This window comes from Mus caroli, chromosome 5 (assembly GCF_900094665.2).
Source record: "Mus caroli chromosome 5, CAROLI_EIJ_v1.1, whole genome shotgun sequence".
NCBI lineage: Eukaryota > Metazoa > Chordata > Mammalia > Rodentia > Muridae > Mus > Mus caroli.
In genome coordinates, this window is record NC_034574.1 from 107,909,141 (window position 1) to 107,929,935 (window position 20,795).

Below are 20,795 nucleotides of genomic sequence, written 5' to 3' on the forward strand. Positions count from 1 at the left end.
ACTCACTCTGTAGACCAGGCTGGCCTCGAACTCAGAAATCCACCTGCCTCTGCCTCCCGAGTGCTGGGATTAAAGGCGTGCGCCACCACGCCCGGCTTCAGAAAGTTTTTTAAAAGCATGTGATATATTATAATATTATGTAACATTATATATGACACAGTGACTCCTCAGCGTCTTTGGGAGAGCTGTTTTCAGGACCCCAGTAGATATGAAAACTACAAGTGTTCAAGCCTTTACATAAAACAGATGACATTCTAGTTGGGCACAGCATGTTCTTGTGACCTTAACCTTCAGTCAGTGGCATTCAGGGCTAGCCTGAGGTACATAGTGAGACCTTATCTCAAAAGAAAAACAAACAAAAACAAACAAACAAACACAGAACCAGGCTCTGCCACTGCCAGACAAATAAAGAGGTGGATGCTCTCAGCCAACCACTGAACTGAGCACAAGGTCCCCAATGGAGGAGCTAGAGAAAGAACCAAAGGAGCTGATGGAGCTTGCAGCCCAATAGAAGGAACAATAAGATGAACCAACCAGTACCCCCACACACACACCCCAAGATCTCTATGGCTCCAGCTGCATATGTAGCAGAGGATGGCCTAGTCGGTCATCAATGGAAGGAGAGGCACTTGGACCTGAGAAGGCTCGATGCCCCAGTGTAGGGGAATGTCAGGGCAGGGAAGCAGAAGTGGGTGGGTTAGTGAGCAGGGGGAGGGATGATGGGATAGGGGGTTTTCAGAGGGGAAACCAGGAAAGGGGATGACATTGAAATGTAAATTTTAAAAAATCTAATAAAAATAAACAAAAGTTTTAAAAGATGTGCACAAGTTACATCTTAAAACAAACAAACAAACAAACAAACAAAACCTCCTGCTGGTCATTCATGAGGACCAGAATTTGGATCCCAACCCCATATCTTGTCACTCATAAATGCCGATAAATCCAGCTCCCAGGAATCTGTCACCCTCTTCAGGCCTTTGCCAGCAGCGGTGTGCATGTGGCAGTCACTCATACAGCCGTGCTTACACACAAATGCATAAACAGTAAATAAATAAATCTTTGTCCAAGCCTGATATTGCCACCTTTAATCCCAGACAGAGGCAGGTGGCCAGCCAGGTCTATATAGTAGCTCCCCCGCCATCTGGGCTGTACAGTGGGACTCTGTCTCCAAAATTAAAAATGGGTAGGCTAAGACTTAAGTAGAGTCTGTACAGATAGATCCTGCTCTTATCAGCTCTGCTTACAACAGCAGTGCTATCAAATGGCCGGTTCACTTAGTGTTTACAAAGTAGAGACAAGAAAAAGAAAACTGTAGCCATTCACTGGAGAAGCAATTTTAAAAGTTATTTTCAGCCCCCACCTGGTTGAATTGGGCAGGTTTGGAACTCAGCCATACAGAGGACAGGCTGCATCTAACATTTCAAACCAAAGGACAAACTGAAACCAGTGCTCTGAAGTTGTCCTCACAGCCCCACCCCACCCCTGCCTCGAGCCAGCTCCGCCTCACTCTGCACCTCAGTAATGCTGTTCTCACACTCAGAGCTTACCAGGGGTGCTCAACTTGTGGGCTGTTACCCCTTTGTGGGGTTAAGGACCCTTTCACAGGGGTGGCCTAAGACCATCAGAAAACACAGATATTTATATGACAATTCGTAACGGTAGCAAAATTACACTTATGAAGTAGCAACAATATTTTATGGTTCATGAGGTAGCAGCAACGTTAGCAGGGTTGAGAGCCACTGGCTTAGACTCTCTGACTTTTTCCTCTTTATCCACGTCTCCCAGATGGGAAGGTGGACCGAGTAATCTAAACTTGCACAGCAAATAATACAGGATACATGTTACTCCTAGGGGTCACTGGGAGCTGCCTGACTCTCCAACCCAGGAAGTATGCTTGATTTCGATCCTGGCTCCACCTACGACAAAACTCTGCTTCAGCAAGGTGAAACCTGGTCCCAGGTTGATGTAACTGGGGCTTGAGAATATTTCTCATCCCTAGGGACCCCAGCTGCTTCTCCCCTCCCCTGACTATGTTTGGGGGCTGCTTGGAGCCTCCCCCCTCCCCCCTGCTTCCTTGGGTGCCAGTCAGAGCTAGGAGGGAAGTAGGGACAAAGTCCAACCTGTGCGGCTGCAAACATGTTTATCTGATGGCCTCCCTTCTCTAGCAAGGGCAGCCCACACCCCACTCCCCTCCCTCCTCTGGAGGAAGAATGGGTCACTTAGCTCTCATTGCAGGAACAAGAGCCAGCAGGGGAAGCCTTTTCTTACATTCTGCCTGGATGTCTCTGATTCATACTATCTCTGTCTTCCCCTTTCCCTTTCCCCTTCCCCTCCCTCTCCCCTGTCCCTCTCCCTTCTCTCCCTTTCTCCTTCCCTAATCTCAAGTGCTCTCCCCCACCACCACATCTCTGTCTCTTTTTATTTCTGCTACACTAGGCCAAATAAAATAACAGTAACCACCATCCACAAACACCGGAAACGCCTAGAAACAGAAGGTAAGCATTTGAACGGAAGCACAGTGTTCAAACTCATAGGAACTTTGAGTGCTCTCGCTGTATAACCTTGGCTGGCCCGGAACGCTTACACATCCTGCCAGCCTCTGCCTCTCCAGTGCTGGAATTACAGGTGAGCACCATCAGGTCTGCTTTTTAAACAGTTCTTTTAAATAACCGCAACGAGTGGTTATAAAGTGCCAGACACAGCCAAGCATGGTGGCACAGGCCCATAATCAGCACTTTGAGAGCTGGGGCTGTAGGGTCATGCAGTCTTAAAAAGTATATGAAAAATAAAATTGCCAGAACCACCACCACCACCACCACCATCATCACCGCCACCATCCTCAAAGCTGTGGTCCTGTGTGTCCCAGACCCACAGCAGAACCCAGAAAGACTGAAGATGCCCTCCATTGCCCTACCCAATTCTGGAGTCAAACAGGTGTTCCCAGCTTTGGGCCTTTGGTTCTCTGGTACCCAGAGCCATGGTGCTAAGAGAGTAGACGGAAGGGTCGGTCACTCCTCTAGAGAGGAAGCTGAATTCTTAGTTGGGGCTGAGGTCGGGCTTAGATCTGAGAAAAAAAGTCCCAGCTCTGCCTTCCATTCTTTGAAGTGCTTAACATCTGTGTCCCCCAAATCCTTCATTTATAAAAGAAGATTAAAGATATTTCCTATTTCTCAGGCTGGGGATATAGCTCAGCTGGTAAGCGTGCATGAAGTTCTGGATTCAGCCCCGGAATCACATAGAACTGGGCATAAACCAGGCTTAGTGGCGCACACCTATAATCCTATCACCTGGGAGGCAGAGGCAGGTGACCTCTTGAGTTTGAGGCCAGCCTGGTCTACAGAGTGAGTCCTAGGATAGCTAGGGCTACACAGAGAAACCTTGTTTCAAAAAATCAGAACATAAAACAAAGCAATCAGATATGGTGGTGCAGGTCTATATATAACTCACCACCTGACCGGCAAGTGCAGGAGGGTTGGGAGTTCAAAGTCATCCTTGATACATTGAGTTTGAGGCTAGTCTGGCATACTTGAGTCCCTGCCGTGCGTGCATGCGTGGTTCCTGTGTGGTGCGTGTATGGTTGCTTGTCTGTGTGTGTATGTGTGTCTGTGTGCATGTGCTTCTGCTTGTGCCTGTCTGTGTGTGGGTGTGTATGCCTGCCTGTGTGTCTGTGTGCATGTGTGTGTGCTGTGCCTGTGTGTCTGTATGTGCACAAGTGTGCGTACATGTGTGTCTGTGTAAGTCTATTTGTATGTACCTGCCTTTGTATGTGTGTGTGCATGTTCCTATGTGTCTGGGGGTGGGGGAGGCTTGTGCCTGTGTGTCAGTGTGTGCTTGTGTGCATGTGTGCATGAATGTGTGTCTGTGTGTGTATGCATGTATATGATTGTCCCTGTGTGTGTGGGCATACATGTGTATATGTTTATGCATGTGAGCATGTGTATGTGTGTTTTAGAAACTGTCCAGAGGGAAACCTGAATTCAGTACATCTTTAAGCCCCAGTGAGTTTCAAAGCCTGGCATGTGAAAGAATTTCCCATCAAGCCGAGCAGTAAGAACGTCTGGGGGTGCGGTAGTAAACATGCCAAGATAACATGGAACTCGAGAGCACTGTGCAGACATAGACGAAGCCATCACACACATCCAAGTCTGGTCTTACTACTTAAGGAGGTCCCTTTGCTTCACTGAGCCTTCCTCTGCTCATCTGTAAAATGGGACCATTCAAATGTGATCCTACTTAGCTGTGTGCCATGCTTTTGAACCCGTGGCTGAGTGCTGTCTTCACCATTCTGCAGAAGAAACTGGGACTCGGGGACAGTGCCCACCTAACTGGCTGCAAAGCTGGTGTGGGAACCAAGGCAGGCCACTGTCCGCTGAAGCATCCTGCCTGCCACCCAGTTGCTGAGTTCCTGGCTGGGAGAACCCTGAGGCTACTTGGCTGGGGCTGAGGGCATCAGGAAACAGCAAGTTTGGGGTTTAAGCAGTTGCTGGATAGGAAGGTCCTGCAAGGGCATCCAGGATAGGACTCTGGGTCCCAAGTACTCCCCCAGGGAGGAGTAAGAGGGAGGAGTAGGAGGTGCGCGAGGGGAAGTTTAGGTTCTTGCACTTTTCCCTCAAGATGTTTTCACACCAGGGGACAAGGAATGAACACAGAGACAGATAAAATAACGAGAGAAAGCAGGCAGAAGCAGCAAAGGGGAACTGGGGTTCAACCCTCATGCAGAGACAGAGGCCAGGGAGCTAAGAACCAAGGAGGAAGTGAGAAGGGGGTCCCGAGCAGGAAGACTGGGGCAGGCAACGCTGGGCAGTAACCAGAGTGTGTGCGCATCCAGGACCGGCAAAGCCAGCATCAGGGCTCAAAAGAGGGGATAAGGAGCAATGGATGGAGCAAACTAGGGAAGCTGGGGGGAGGGGAGGGCACAGAACTAGAACTAAAATAGAGAATTTGCCTTTACTCTACCTGCTGACATTGGTGCAGGGGGAGAAAAGGGTCTTGCCCAAGGTCACACGCTAGATAAAGGATGGAGCTCTTCGAGGAGAGCTGAGGTGTCTGCCGTGCCCTCACATGTGATGCAAAAGGGGTGGGGGTGGGATCTGAGACCCCAGACCCACCTCTCCCTCTCCAAAAGGTAGACCTTGGAATCAACAGCTCCCGTGGGGAGTTAGTCCTTCCCACCACCTCTTCCAGCCTCAACTTCCCCACTAGCCAGGCCCTCATGGGGGTCCTCCAGCCCTCTCCCCAGAGGGTCCCCCTCACCCCCACCCCTGGTCCTGAAACTAGAGGCCCCACTTTTTGTCCCTGGGGACATTTTCAGGTCCCCTTTGTTACCTGAACAATAAGTAACCCAGGTAGTTAGTTATAAACTCTGCAGGAACAAGGAGCTGGTTGATAATTTATAGCAACATCTCGAATTTAAATGGAAAGCAAATAGCTCGCTGTTAGCATTAAAGAAAAGCAACCTGGGAGGGACAGCACTCTAGCCTCCTCCCTGCTCAGCCTCTCTCCCCTGCCCCTTTCTCCCAGCTGCTGTGAGACCCTCTCTTTTCCTGGTTCCTCTCCCCTCCCAACTCCCCCAGCCCTCTTCTCCCATCTCATCCTCCTTACTGCCCCTGTCCCCTCTGCCTCCAGGATTCTGCCTGTTCCCCTGCAGGGAGCACTTTGACCTCTGTTCCAGCTGCTTTGGACCAGGCTCCCCTCCAGCCCCCACTGCCCCCACCGTGAGGGCTGCTGATCAAGAGGTCCCATCTAGCCAGGTAAGAAGACCCTTGGCATCCCTGGCCCCTCAGCCTCATATTAAGCCCCTAGCCCCACCTGGGGCCCCAGGACAGGTCAGGCCCAGCTCCACCCTATCCAGGTTTCTTGTGCCCTGGTTCTGGCAATACTTGGCCCTTTGCCCCTCCCCTGCGGCGAGGCAGCCCTTTGCCCTCCACTTTCTGCCAAGTCAGGGGGCCTGACTGCTCCTCTGCCCCTTGCCCAAGGCCCAGGGAGGCTTCCGGACACTTCCAGAAATGCCGGGATCCACCAGCCCTCCCCCACCCCAAGTCAGAATCAGGACCTTGGACAGAAAAAAGGCTGCCTCCAGAATAGTCTTGAGAGACTGTCCCCAAACTCCTCAGCCAGCCCTCAGGCCCTTCCTTCACAGTGCCTTCCCCTGTCTAAGCCTCAGTTTCCCTACTGGTAAAGCGTGTTTATTAACCACTTCCTTCTGGGGGGGGGTGTATCTCTATTATATGGGGATTTAGGCACAGTGGAAACCCCTACAGAAAATAGCGTGCCGGGCGATAATCTCAGGGAAACTGTGGAGGCTTGGAGAATTGGGGGTGGTAGTACTCCCCACAGCCCCCAAGCTACATTTCCCTCACTTTGGTGTTCCTGTTCGTTCTCCACCCCCAAATGGGCATCTCCCCGCCACCGTCCCGACAAGTTAATGATCACAGGCCTTATCAGAGCCTTTTGCTATTTATAAATTTATAAAACAAAAGAAATAATGGCGTGCGTGGGTAATTAGTAACCAGAACGGCTTTGCTGAGGAGAGAGAGAGGGGAGGCATTGAAATCGGGACCCACTCAGCATTCCAGAAGATGGGGAGCCAGACAACAGAAGAGGGGGGTCTGGTATGGGGAGGCCTCTAACCCTGCTATCTGACCAGACTGGGGTCAGGGGCAAGCAGCACCTGGCCATGCAGGGAAACTGCCACCTTCAGCTCCATCTGCCCCAGGTAAGAAACCCAAGCGTACCCTGCCAGATGCTTAAGGCCCTGGTGGATCAGGAAATCCCCTAAAAGCCCAACATCAGCCCGACCTCCTCAGGGGCTTTTGGGCCCCCAAACCTGGGATCTGACTCCCCCCCCCCGAGCCAAGAAGGTGGAATTTGTGGGAGCACAAACGACCACACTGGGGAAGGATTTCTACCACCCGCTAGTTCTCCAACCATTTTCTTGGGGCTGGCTTTCCTTTGTCCTCTGTTTCAAAGTGACCTCAGGCCTGTCCCTGTTTCCTAAGGGCCGGACTGCAAACAGGTGGCCCAATGGATACGGGGTATGTAGGGCCAAACAGAGGGGTAGGTTCGGCAAGAAGCCCTTGACCATCAGCCTGAAGACCACAGCTCCTAAGGCCCCCTAGACGGGAAGTGAAGCTTGCCAGGAGCATAGAATGGGGAGCTATGAGTTCCTTCCTGGGTGCTGGGGACAGGGTGGGGTCCTTACTGAAGAAGTGACTCCACCACGGCTTTCTGGTGGGCTGCCTCCTCTGGGCTGAGGTTCTCCAGCTCTTTCAGAATGGGTGGCGCGAAGTCTTCCCCATCGTCATCCGTGTCATCTTCGGAGCCACGCGTCTCCCCCAGGCCATTAGGCAACTCGGTCAGGTCCCCTCGACTCCCACCGCAGGACTCCCCCTTGTCCAGGGGACCCTCTCCAACCATCAGGTAGGGCCCTGGCTCCCCCAAGGCCTGGATCAGGGCCTCTTTGCTCAGGCCGGACTCGAGCAGGGCAGCCAGGAGCTCCGTCTGCAGCTGGCTCAGCTTAGAAACCATGGCTCCGCTGCCACCAGGCCACGCGGCCCAAGGCCACTGAGCTAGCCGCCTCCCCCACCCACGGCCGGTGTCTACCTGCCCGCAGGCTGGCAGTCAACGGACGGGGCTCGCTGCACCCACTGCCCCCCCAAATCCCACTAGTCAAGCTCTGTGGGCACCCCCAGCCCCCAACCCTGGCCCCAGCGGCCAGTGAATCAGGGCCCCTGCCTGCTCTGTTTACATTGGAGCTGGGGAAATTCTCCAAGGTTCATATTTATCCGTGCGCTTAGCGAAGGGACTGAACTTTGGACTTCAGCCTTGCAAGTGCAGGCCTCATGGCAGGCGAGAGGGACCGGGACCGGGAGCTATGGCCTGCAATTGGGAGTGAGCAGAAGGGCGGGTGGGGGAGGTGGAGCGGGGGGCCAGGGGCGCAGGGCTAGAGGCAGCAGGAGCCAGGAGGCCTCTGGGTGCGGTGCCAGGTCCCACTCTCCAGGATGCTTTCAGCCTGGCGCAGGAGAACTTTAAAAGCCTGTTTCTTTGGGCCGCTGGGACAGCAGGAAGCTCTGGGCCACTGGGCCGGTTCTCAAGGGCAGAATTAGGTCACATTTCCTGGAGTGGGTCACTGCACCCTCAGTCCGAGCCCAACATCAGACTTCCCGGGGGGGGGGGGAGAACCCTGTGTCTTAGCACTTCAGACTTCTGTGTTGAGGATACTGGGTTATAATGTATTGCATCCTATCATTGTGTGATCTCAACCAGGACGTGTGTGTGTGTGTGTGTGTGTGTCTGTGTGTATCTGTGTATCTAATCTATATGTGTATGTATAACTAATCTATGTTTGTGTATGTCTCTGTGTCTTATATGTGTCTGTGTATCTAATCTATATGTGTGTGTATATCTAATCTATGTGTGTGTGTATGTGTGTGTGTATCTCTCTGTGTCTGTGTGCATGCACACATATGTATTGTTTTTTTTAAGACAGTCTTACTATGTAGTTCAGGCTGACCTTGAACTTCTGATTTTCCTACCTCTACCTCCCAAGTGCTGGAATCACAGACCCGTACCACAGCCAGTTTTTAGTCTTGTTGGGGTCAAACCCAGGGCCTTGTATACTCGAGGCAAGGGCTCTACCAAGAGCCAGAACCCCAGCCCCAAATACACCATTTTAATTTTTCTCAAGTATTACTTTTGTCAGTATTACCTAATGAAAGCATTTATATATTTTTTAATCTTTTTGAGTGTGTGTGTGTGTGTGTGTGTGTGTGTGTGTGTTCGCGCGCGCGTGTGTATGTGTGACAGCTTGGGTGTGGAGGTCGGGGAACAACTGCAGGAATCAGCTCTCTCTCTTCCACTCTGTGCAACCCAGGCAGCCACCCTCTTGCCTTTTGAAAGGTAGCAGCTGTTAGCAGCCATAAGCATATCCCAGCATGCAGCACACCAACTGATCAATTTAAAACACTTTCATCATCCCAAAGAAACTGTTCTGCTGAGCAGCCCGTTCCTGTGCAGGTCTCTAGTCCCGCCTCTGGCAGTCATGGAGGCCCGAAGTTCACTCATCCAGAGCGCAGATCTCATTTTATCCCTTTGATAGTGAATGGTGGGCAGGGTACTTTTGCAAGGAGACCTGGCACTTTCCTGTGCATCCATAGATGGCTAATTACTTATGTTCTGCCCACGTTTTAGCTGCGGTGAGCAAGGCTTCTAGGGACATCCACATGCAATTTTTTATGTGAATATGTGCTTTCTATCCTTTTGGGTTTTCTCATTCATTTAAGAAATACGTCACCAGGCAGTGATGGCGCACGCCTTTAGTACCAGCACTTGGGAGGCAGAGGCAGGCAGATTTCTGAGTTTGAGGCCAGCCTGATCTACAGAGTGAGTTCCAGGACAGCCAGGGCTATACCCTGTCTTGAAAAACAAAACAAGGGCTGGTGAGATGGCTCAGTGGGTAAGAGCACCCGACTGCTCTTCCGAAGGTCCAAAGTTCAAATCCCAGCAACCACATGGTGGCTCACAACCATCCGTAAGGAGATCTGATGCCCTCTTCTGGAGTGTCTGAAGACAGCTACAGTGTACTTACATATAATCAATAAATAAATCTTTAAAAAAAAAAACACTGGCCGGGTGTGGTAGCACACGCCTTTAATCCCAGCACTCGGGAGGCAGAGGCAGGCAGATTTCTGAGTTCGAGGCCAGCCTGGTCTACAAAGTGAGTTCCAGGACAGCCAGGGCTATACAGAGAAACCCTGTCTTGGAAAACCAAAAAAATAAAAAAATAAAAATAAAAACACTGTAAGTAAAGTATCACATTTCCATTAGGAATGGGTCCATCCTTCCCTCATCCTGGCAGGGCCCCAGGGAGCTTGGCCCTCATCTTCCCCCATTTCCTTTTCCTGGTGGAGAGAGCTGCCCCTAATCTTGGCATTTTCCAGAATCTTCAAGGTTCTTTGGAGCCAGGGTCAAGTTTTGCAGTGCGGGGAGGCAAAGGAGGAGACCACAGCCTCCAGGCCAGCAGCGGGCAAGAATCCAGCTAGAGAGTCAAGCGTGTGACAGGCGACCACGCCCCCTTCCTACAAGCCCCTCTCCATGTACGATGCTCCACTTGGGATTCGGGATTCGTTCTCAGCAAAGGCCATAAGTGGCTACCAACAATCCTGCCACCAACCACATGCGGCTATCAAGAACTTTGAGATGTCTTGTGTGAAAGGGTGTTATTTTTGACAAACGGTGTTAAATTTTAAAATACAAATAAGATGAAACGTTAAAGGGGCTGGAGACATAGCTCACTGGTAGAGCACGTCCCTGGCACGCATACATTCTGTCCCCAGCACACACATTTAAAAAAATAACGGAGTCGGGGCTGGAGAGATGGCTTAGCAGTTAAGAGCACTGGCTGCTCTATCAGAGGACCCAAGTTCAATTCCTCAGCTACATGGTGGCTTGCAACTCTTTGTAACTCCTGTTCCAGGGAATTCAACGCCCTCATTCAGTCATACACACGCAAGCAAAACACTAACTCACATAAGATGAAAAGAAATAAATTAGAAAAAAAAAATAACTAAGTTACAATTTAAAGCAATTTGCATGGTATTTCATTAAAATGAAAATTTATTATAATTATATATAAATATAATTATTGCATTATTATAGTTATATTACATTTAATTATAATTCATTTTAAATTATGTTATTGTTTAATTCATTGGGCTGGCTAGTTTGATGTCAACTTGACACAAGCTAGAGTCATTAGACAGGAGGGTCAGTCGAGAAAATGCCCCCCCTAGACTGGCCTGTGGGTGAGCCTTGACTGCTGGTTAGTGTGGAAAGGCAGTTTGCTTGGGATGGTGTGCCCGTGGACAGGCAGGCTTAGATGGTGTAAGAAAGCAGGTTGAGCAAGACAGGAGGAGCAAGCCAGTGAGCCGCCCCTCCACGGCCCCTGCATCAGCTCCTGCCTCCAGGCTCCCGCCCTGACTTCCCTCAGTGATGGACTATGTGATCTGAGAGTTGTAAGCTGAAATAAACCCTTTCTTCCTCTAGGTGCTTCCTGTCTTACCACACGAATAGAAACTTAAGCAAGACATTCATTTGTTTTCTGTTTTTATTTGTTTTTAATTTATGTATTGATGTATGTATTCTCTCTCTCTCTCTCTCTCTCTCTCTCTCTCTCTCTATCTATCTATCCATCTATCTATTTAATGTATGTGAGTACACTGGAGCTATCTTCAGACACATTAGAAGAAGGCATCTGATCCCATTACAGATGGTTGTGAGCCACCATGTGGTTGCTGGGATTTGAACTCGGGACCTCTGGAAGAGCAGTAAGTGCTTTTAACTGCTGAGTCATCTCTCCAGCCCATATGTATGTATGTATGTATGTATGTATGTAAGTTTAAGCATGGGTGCAAATACGGAGTCAGGGGACAATTTGGCAATGAATGCTTTCTTTCCACTTCCCCTGGCCTCTGGGTCCAAACTCAGGTTCCAGGGTTTGAGCTGAGTTTGTTAGACTTGCATGGCGGAGTGGTGAGCGCCTTCACCACGGACCCCACTTACTGGCTCTACTTTGGTCTGGTTTGGTTTTGAGTCAGGGTCTCACTATGAACTTTGGCTGTCCTGGAACTTGCTATGTAGACCTGGCTGGCCCTAAACTCATGGAGATCTGCCTGCCTCTGCTTCTGGAGAGCTGGGATTAAACATAGGAGTCACTGTGCCCACTAGAGTTTTGACATTTTAAATCTTATCCTATTATTTATTTGTTTATTTGTTTGAGATAGATCTCTATTGTAACTAATTTTTTTTAAAGATTTATTAATTTTATATGTGAGTACACTGTTACAGTCTTCAGACACACCAGAAGAGGGCATCGGTTCCCATTACAGATGATTGTGAGCCACCATGTGGTTGCTGGGAATTGAACTCATGACCTCTGGAAGAGCAGTCACTGCTCTTAACCACTGAGCCATCTCTCCAGCCCCGTAACTAATTTTTTAAAGGTTTATTTATTTTATATATAAGTACACTGTAGCTATCTTCGGACACACCAGAAGAGGGCGTCAGATCTCATTACAGATGGTTGTGAGCCACCATGTGGTTGCTGGGAATTGAACTCAGGACCTTCAGAAGAGCAGTCAGTGCTCTTAACCACTGAGACATCTCTCCAGCCAAGGTTTTTCGTTTTGGGTTTTTTTTTCCAAGTGTTTTTTGGTTTTGTTATTGTGTGGTTTTTGTTTGTTTTTATTTTTTGTCTTTTTGAGACAGGATTTCTCTGTGTAGCCCTGGCTGTCCTGCAACTCACTTTGTAGACCAGGTTGGCCTCGAACTCAGAAATCTGCCTGCCTCTGCCTCTCAAGTGCTGGGATTAAAGGCGTGCGCCACCACTACCTGGCAGATTTTTGTTTTTCAATGACAAGATTTCACTAAGTACTTGAGGTTGGTCTCAAACTCAGACTCCTGCCTCAGACTCTCAGTTGATAGTATCATAGGCATGTGCCACCATGCCGGACATTATTTTAATTTAAAAACTTTGTAATCAGATGGAAGGAGGAGGATCAGGAGTTTAAGGCAAATTTCAGCCACATAGTTAACTTGAGGCTAGCTTGGGCTAGAGGTGGGACCGTGTCTCCAAACAGACAGTAAAGTCAATAAAGACAAAAATAAATAAATAAAAATCAACTTGATAGCCGGGCGTGGTGGCACACGCCTTTAATCCCAGCACTCGGGAGGCAGAGGCAGGCGGATTTCTGAGTTCGAGGCCAGCCTGGTCTACAAAGTGAGTTCCAGGACAGCCAGGGCTATACAGAGAAACCCTGTCTCGAAAAACAAAAAACAAAAAACAAACAAACAAAAAAATCAACTTGACTCATTCCTCTGTCACTGTTTATTTTTGGTTCTGTTTTCTACGATGTGACCGCTGCCTCATGTCCCTGCCTTCTTCACTGTGATGGGTAACCCCCACCCCCAACGATGAACCAAAATAAACCCTTCTCTCCCTAGGGTCTGCTCTGACAGGTGTCAATCACAGGGACGGGAAGAATCACTAACCAGGCAATGCTGGCTGGCTGCTCATTTTCTGGAATGTGAGCTACAGGAGGGTAGGCTCTTCTCTGATTCGTTCCCTGATGTAGTCAGAGCCTGGGAATATGCTATAGAACACCTAAATGTAAGATGCTCAATAAATATTTATTAAATCAATCTCATTATAACTAACCATGTTTTATGTGGGTTTTTTTAATGGTGTGTTTTGTGTAGATGTGGAGTATGTATAGCGTGTGTGTGTGTGTGTACTATATGTAAATTGTGTGTGTGTGTGTGTGTGTGTGTGTGCATGTGGGGAGTGTGCTTATGTGTATGTGGTGTATATGGGGTATGCTTATGTGTATACGGTGTGTGTGTGCTGTGTGCATGTAAGGTGTGAATGTGTATTTGTGTGTGTGTTGTGTGTGGTAGTAAAGTCCAATCCATTCTGTGATTTGAATATTTTCTTCATAGTTTGGAAAACCACACACACCAGGGCAGCAGTGCCTCTGGTCTGCAGCCTCATTGAGAGCTTCATGTCTTCATTTCCGGGGCAGACTATCCGAAGTGAAGTTGCTGGGAAACGGAGCATGGCCCTCTCCTGCCCTGCTGCCTTCCTCTATGGCTCAGTGAGAAGGTGTCTTGGCTAGCTGCTAGGCTTTCCCCACCCTCCTGGATTTTCCAGTCTCTAGAGCCATGACCCCAACTGCTTTCTGGTTGTTGTAAATTACCCATCTGTTTGTGTAGCCGTGAATACAGATGAAGACACCAAGTGCTTGGCTCAGCACTGCCGCACACTTCTGTCATGCACTGGGTTTTCAAAACACTTCTGAGTTCTGTTATAGCTCCATTCTGCAGAGGAGAAAAAGAGAGGCACGGGGCGGGGGTTGGGGGGTTCGGGGGTTCAGTGAGGATCAGAGTCCTTCAGAGCTGGGGTCTAGGGTGGGCAGCTGCCTTTGGGAGCCTGGTGCCCTCTTTCCTAGGGTCTGGCATTGTTCCTTGGTCCATGCTATTACCGGGGAGGAGACTGTGCTTTTCTTTTGTGGCTTCATGCTTTGGCAGCTGCCTAGTGGCTGGAGCAGGAGCCTGAGGGCTCAACCTCGGACAGTGAGTGGTGGTGGCTTTTTTTAATCTCAAAGTCTGACCTCCATCAAGACCGTACCACCCAAACCTCCCCCAAATGATGTCACCAATAGGGGGCCAAGTGTTCCAAAGCCTAAGAGGGATGTGTCTTGTTCAAACCACCACACAGGGTCTCACTATATACTCCTATCTGGTCTGGAACTCACGATAGTGAGACTGGCCTTGGGCCTAAGGTAAGCCCCCTGTTGCTGTTTTCAAGAGTCTGGCCCCTTGAAGCTGGTGTTATAGCCAAGTGTGAGCCACCTGACTTATGTGCTGGTAATTGAACTCAGGTCCTCGGTAGGAAGGCTTAACCAGGCTGGAGAGATAGCTCAGTGGTTAAAAGCACTGACTCTTCTGTAGGTCCTGAGTTCAAGTCCCAGCAACCACATGGTGGCTCACAACCATCTGTACAGCTGCAGTGTACTCATATAAATAAATTAATTAATTTAAAAGAAGAGGGCTTAACCACTAAGCCGTATCTGTAGCACCAAAGTTCTCAGTTTTTTCACTTCATATATAATCACTATTCATATTGGTTGGACTCAGTGTGCTAATTTTGGTTTTTGTTTTGTTTTGTTTTGTTTTGTTTTGTTTTGTTTTGTTTTGTTTTGTTTTGAGAGAGGGTTTCTCTGTGTAGCCCTGGCTGTCCTGGAACTCACTCTGTAGATAGGCTGGCCTCCAATTCAGAGATCTTCCTGCTTCTGACTCCCGAGTGCTGGGATTAAAGGCATGCACTGCCACATTTATATACATCTTGGTAAAAACCCTTATAAGCAAAAAAACCAAACAAATAAATCTTAAAAAAAAAAAAACAAAACCAAGAGGCTTAACACCTAACAATTACTGTAAGAAAATACAATACATCCATTGAAAAAAAAAAAAGCTTCAGTTATTCTCCCTCCCCCTACTCTTTGAGACAAGGTAGCCTGATACAGCCCAGGATATGTATCAAGAATAACATTGTGTATCAAGGGTGTATCAACATATGTATCAAGGATAACATTGTGCTCCTGATCTCCCCTCCCTCCTACCCCCCCACCCCATGCCAGGAATATTTATATAGTCTCTAAGGGCTTTGTGCAAACTAGATAAAAACTGTTGGGTGACCACTTTTGCAGCCCTATTTTATGCATTTTATTTTGTTGTGTTAGGACAGGTTAGGGTTAGGGTCTAGCTATCTGGCTGGCCTGGAACTCACTCTGTAGATCAGGATGTCCTGGAACTCACAGAGATTCGCCTGCCTCTGCATCTGAGTGCTGGGATCAGAGACATGGCCTGCTTTGTTTGTTTGTCTTGTTTTCCTTAACACCTGTAAGGATGTCCTAGCTAAGCACTACTGTGTCCATAGACTGGATCCTGGCATTAGATTAGAATCTACCACCTTCATTTCCGGCTCTGTGACCATATTTGCATGCAGTTTGATGGTTTACTCTGTATCATAAAGCTGGTCTCAGGAGGAAGTTATATCGTGTAAATAAGGAATAAAAGTTGCTTCCTTGACCAGACTGAAGGGGGCAGGGCACGACTGTGGTTTTTTGGTTTGTTTGTTTGTTTGTTTTCATGTTGTTTGGTTTTTGTTGTTTGCAAGGCACCCAGACAGGTGTGTCTGTGTTACCGTCTAGATCTCTCTAAGATCCTTCCAGGATCCATGGTTCGGCAACTTCACCCCTCCAGGGTCTCCACAGACATAGTAAATGTTCAAAAAAACAGCTGTGCAGGTTTAATCCCAAACACTGGGATTAGAGGCATGAGCCACCACTGCCTGGCAACATATTTCTTAAATTATTTTTTGTGACCCAGCAAGAGGGATGCTGGGTCAGCCATCCCAGAGTTATCTTGCCTTTAACTCACTGCTCCTTTGGATCTGTGGCCAAAGCTTGTCTCTGGCTCTCGTCCACGCACAATTTTCTGAGCCCGAGTTCTGAGCGCATCTCTGCAGGGCGGTTCTCACCCGCTCTCATAGCCGGGTGCAGATCCAGGAACGAACACATCCAACAGGAAAGAGAACTGAGGTGTGCCTGGCCCGTGAAAAACATTTCTTTCTTTTTTTAAGATTTATTTTATGTATATGAGTACACTGTAGCTGTACAGATGGTTGTGAGCCACCATGTGGTTGCTGGAAATTGAACTCAGGATCTCTGCTTGCTCTGCCCCTACGATTTATTTATTATTATATGTAAGAACACTATAGCTGTCTTCAATGGCACCAGAAGAGGACGTCAAAGCTCATTACTGATGGTTGTGAGCCACCATGTGGTTTCTGGGATTGGAACTCAAGACCTTTGGAAAGGCAGTCAGTGCTTACCCACCGAGCCATCTCACCAGCCCTGAAAAACATTTCCTATTAATTGTATATTGCGGGGTGAGCGTGTGGAGGGCGAAGGACAACTTGCGAAATTCGGCTGTCTCCTTCCACTACCTTCTTTCTCGGATTTTTCTCGAAGGTGTGTATTCAATCCAATGAGACGTGAACTCAGGGAAAGCGGGCCAACTGTATGCAGCTCTAACCTGGACGCAGACGAACTCGGAGCAGGAAAAACAGCGTGGGCTGAGCAGGTCCGGTGTCCTTCCGCGTGGATGCAATCTTCTTCAGCAGTAGAGGGCGCTCGACCTCCACGCGCCACAGCTTCCTGCCATTCCTTGCCTAAGAATTCTCCAGTCGGGAAATTTTGTTCAGATCCACCCACTTTATTCCTGGTTGAGACTGCCCCCTCCGTCCAAATGGCAGAGAATCTCTTGTATGAGCAAACACTTCAGGCAGCCTTGCCAGGATCTCACCTGCTTTCCCCGCTCCGCAGGTGCTGTTAGGAGACAATCTGGTTCTCACAAGCCAAGAGCTCAGGAACATCTATGATACTGAGATGCCAATCAAATTGGCCAAACAGTGAAACGAGGGCTGGCAACACTCCCTGGATAAAGGGCTTGCTATGCAAGCGTGAGGGCCCGAGCTAGGATCCCTGGCACTCATGAGGACACCTGGGTGTGGCTTTGCGTATCTGTAACCACAGAGCAGGCGGAGACCGGAAGGATCTCGGGGCTCACTGGCCAGCAATCTATTAGAAAGAGTGAGCTCCAGGGTCAGTAAGGGACCCTGTCTCAGAAACTAGTGGAGAGCATGATAGAAGACACCCTCCACCAACCTCTGGCCTCTTACTGAGCCTGGAACACACGGACGCACGCATGCGCATACACACACACTGAACTAGGTAGGGCTCAGGGACCTGTTGAAGGCACCATTGGCTGGAAGAGCCCCGAACTGGGCAGACAATTTCAGGCTTTGCAGATCCCGTGGCTCCCCTGAGTCTGTTTCTTTATCTGTCCAGGGAGGACTGTGTGTCTAATACATGAAAATTATTGCAGAATTACCACTTGCAATCCAGAATCTTCCCTAGAAGAAGGCAGAAACTTCCAGAGCGGTACCGCGTGGAAGCCTAGCATCAGGACTGCCCACTGTAGGAAACCTCCCAGCCCCATCCAGTGCCTACAGGAGCTGGGACGCAGGAACCGGCGGATAAGCCTCCTCCCCAACTCGCCACCAGGGTTGAGCCTATGTATGGCCCCTTACTCTGACAAAGCTTCGTGCTTCAGGGACTCGACCCATCCCGGGCTGAGTCGCCCTCCCCTTCCCAGGCCGGATGTTTGTGCCCGCCTCTCCACAGCTGTTTATTAAATCCTAATTCCTCTTGTAGACCTGAAAGGAGTAGAGCAAGCGAGGGGAGGGGCTTAATGTCCTTATCTCCCTCCCTCACCCCTAAAAAAAAAAGGCCCGAGAGAGCTTGTCTGCTCCTGCAGGAGGAGGCTCGTCCGTTAGAGGGCCAGCGAGTGCAGCCCAAGTCAGCTCAGAAAGCAACAGTAATTTAGTATCATCAGGAATTGCGCCTAGCTGTGTGTAATAGAAAACCCAAGGTCAGGGTGGTATTCCAAATCCGGCCTAATTTCTTTCAGAAATGGCACTGGGGAGGGGGGTCCCACACAATGTTTCCACTACCCTTTTACCCTACTATCTTTGGGGGTGGACAGGCTCTAGATCCCAGGAGACCTGTGGGGCTTCCACCTGCCTGCCAAGGGTCTGAGCTCACTCATTTGCATATATTATATTCTACTATATTACTATAAATTATATATTTTATATTATATATGCATATATAATGTAAATATTGTTTTTTATATATTAAGCCAGGTGTGCAATGGTGGATTCCTATAATTTCAGCTACTCAGAAAGCTGAGGCAGGAGGATTGCAAGTTGGAAGCCAAAGTTGGAGCAAAGCAGCCTAAGGAGCAAGGCAGGGGCGGGGGTGGGGTGGGGTGGGGGGAGAGTAAAATGAAGGAAGGGGTGAAGCTCTTGAAACCACTGAAAAACAGTTCAAGGTCTGACTAGTGAGAGGTTTTAAATCTGAATCAGAATTCTCGATCGTCAGGCTGAGGATGTAGTCCATGGCCTGCCTGGGATGTGCAGAGCCCAGGGTCCAACCTCCATAGGGCTATACACTGGGCAGGGCCTACAAACCCAGCACTCAGGAGGTGGGGGCAGGAACATCACCATTTACTGAGGGTCATCCTGACGCCTGGGATGCATGAGACCCTGTTTCTAAAACCAAAAGAATTCACAATGCTGTCCCCGATAATAAATTAATTGGCTTTTTCTTTTCTTTTTTTTCTTATTTCCTCCTCCTCCTCCTCCTCCTCCTCTTCCTTGTAAGGTTTCACTGTGAGGCCCTTGAAATCCCCCTGCCTCAGCCTCCCCATTGCTTTGACTTACCACTTCACTCTCTGGCATCTCAGTCAGAAGATCTTGAACTCAGTAAGAGTTTCCTCAGGTGCCAGGCAGTGGTGGCACACACTTTTAATCCCAGCACTCGGGAGGCAGAGGCAGGCAGATTTCTGAGTTCGAGGCCAGCCTGGTCTACAAAGTAAGTTCCAGGACAGCCAGGGCTATACAGAGAAACCCTGTCTCATAAACAAAAAAACAAAAACAGTCGATTTGGGGCTTGAGGTTCCAGAGTGGATGACAGTGCAGTGGAGGTGGCAGGCAGCAGGCAGGGCCAGCAGCAGTCCAGAGTTCACATTTTGAACCCAAAACAGGATGAAGAGAGCTAACTGGTAATAGCCATTAGAAACCTCAAAGGCAGCCCCCAGGCCCACACTTTCTCCAGCCGCCTAATCCTCCCTAGTAGCCACCAACTGGGGACCATGGATTCAAACCAGCGCATCAAGTGAGCCAGAGGATGCGACCCCGGGGCCAGCTTCACCCAGAGAGTCAGCTCCGCCCAGGGTCACAGGCTACCTCCTCCATTAGAAGCCACTCCAAAGAGCAGGTACCTTCCGTCACTCATTGGTCCACAGAGGATGATTGACAAGTTTTTTTCTCCGAGTGGAGTTGCTTCAGCTTCACCTCCAGGAACTTGTTAAACAAGCAAATCCTCCAGGCTTAGCTCCAGCCGGCCAGATCAGAAGCCCTGGAGGTGGCCCTGCAGTTTCCAAAAGCCCTCAAGGGCTTCCGGATGTGGGCTTCCGGATGTGTTTCTCCGTGGGAAACTTCCACCTTTCAAAGGCCTATGGCTTCCTTTGTTGGTTTTGGTTTTAACTAAAAAAAAAAAAAAAAATACTTAGGCTGAGTGGTGATTGGAGGCAGAGGCAGGGGCATCTCTTTGAGTTTGAGGCCAAGCCTGGTCTACAGAAGGAGTTACGTGACAGCCAAAGCTACACAGAGAAACATACAAACAAACAAACTGTATTTAGTGCAGTGGGGGTGGGGTGGGGTGGGGTGGGCATGCATATGGGAACAGGACCACAGCCTGTGGAAAAAACGTTCTCACAGGCCACCAGATAGGTCCTGGGGATCGAACGCAGGTCTTCATGCTTGACAGCAAGCACCTTTATACCCCCTGAGCTGCCTTGCCAGCCCCTGGATTGTTTGTTTTTGTTTTGTTTGAGACAGACTCTCAGTATGTAGCCCAGGCTATCCCAGGCGCTAGAGTGACAGGTGTAAGCTGCCATACCCCCTTGTGACTGCAGGTATGATGAAATTACCTGAGTAATGAGTAATAAATTACCTGAGTTTTGAGTAATAAGGAAATGAGTTCCGAGAGGCAAAGGCTGCCTAGCTGTGTATGAGGGCTGGGTTTTATCCTTATATCACATGAGGAAAGCCAACCTCTCCCCAAGGAACCGAGCCAAGAGAAGTGCAGCTGCACTGGTGACCATTTCCTCAAGAAAAGTTAACAGCAACTAAAAATTAGGCCGGCAGGATGGCTCAGATAAAGGGATAAAGGCGCTTGCTGCTAAGCTGGGTGGCCTGAGTTTGATCCCTAGGACCCGAGTCTTGGAGGGGGAAACCAACTGTGTATGCGTGAGCCCCTCCCCCACACCTACGTGCCACTGAATAATGGTAAACAGAATTAAAAAAAAAAAACAAGTGAAAACCAGTTTTGTATTTTATTATTATCATACCACAGAAATTCTTTTTTTTTAAAGGTTTATTCATTTTATGTACATGAGTTTTATTTATTTTATGTATGTGAGTACATTGGCCCTGTCTTCAGACACACCAAGAAGATGGCATCAGATCTCATTACAGATGGTTGTGAGCCACCATGTGGTTGCTGGGATTTGAACTCAGGACCTCTGGAAGAGCAGTCAGTGCTCTTAAC

The 20,795-nt window shown here is 49.0% G+C and overlaps 1 protein-coding gene and 1 long non-coding RNA gene across 5 annotated transcripts in view; one reads left to right on the plus strand and one right to left on the minus strand.

Moving 5' to 3' along the window:
- Hnf1a (HNF1 homeobox A) overlaps positions 1 to 7,753 on the minus strand; it is a 23,705-nt gene extending 15,952 nt beyond the window's left edge. For 2 of the 3 annotated variants that reach the window (XM_029477422.1, XM_021161671.2), the window contains exon 1: positions 7,202 to 7,753. In XM_029477422.1, coding sequence (XP_029333282.1) covers positions 7,202 to 7,527 — 326 coding nt within the window. In that variant the 5' untranslated portion in view covers positions 7,528 to 7,753. Of the gene's footprint in view, positions 1 to 1,360; positions 1,431 to 7,201 lie in introns of those variants that run through there. The other variant, XM_021161673.2, reaches the window with a different exon arrangement.
- On the plus strand, positions 5,433 to 18,139 carry LOC115031110. Of its 2 annotated transcripts, none has more exons than XR_003836706.1 (3): positions 5,433 to 5,525; positions 5,626 to 6,715; positions 16,590 to 18,139. It is a non-coding gene; the product is annotated as an uncharacterized LOC115031110 (long non-coding RNA). The 2 variants fall into 2 exon arrangements; XR_003836707.1 differs by lacking the exon at positions 16,590 to 18,139 and adding an exon at positions 13,000 to 13,212.
- The last annotated feature ends 2,656 nt before the right edge of the window (positions 18,140 to 20,795 follow it).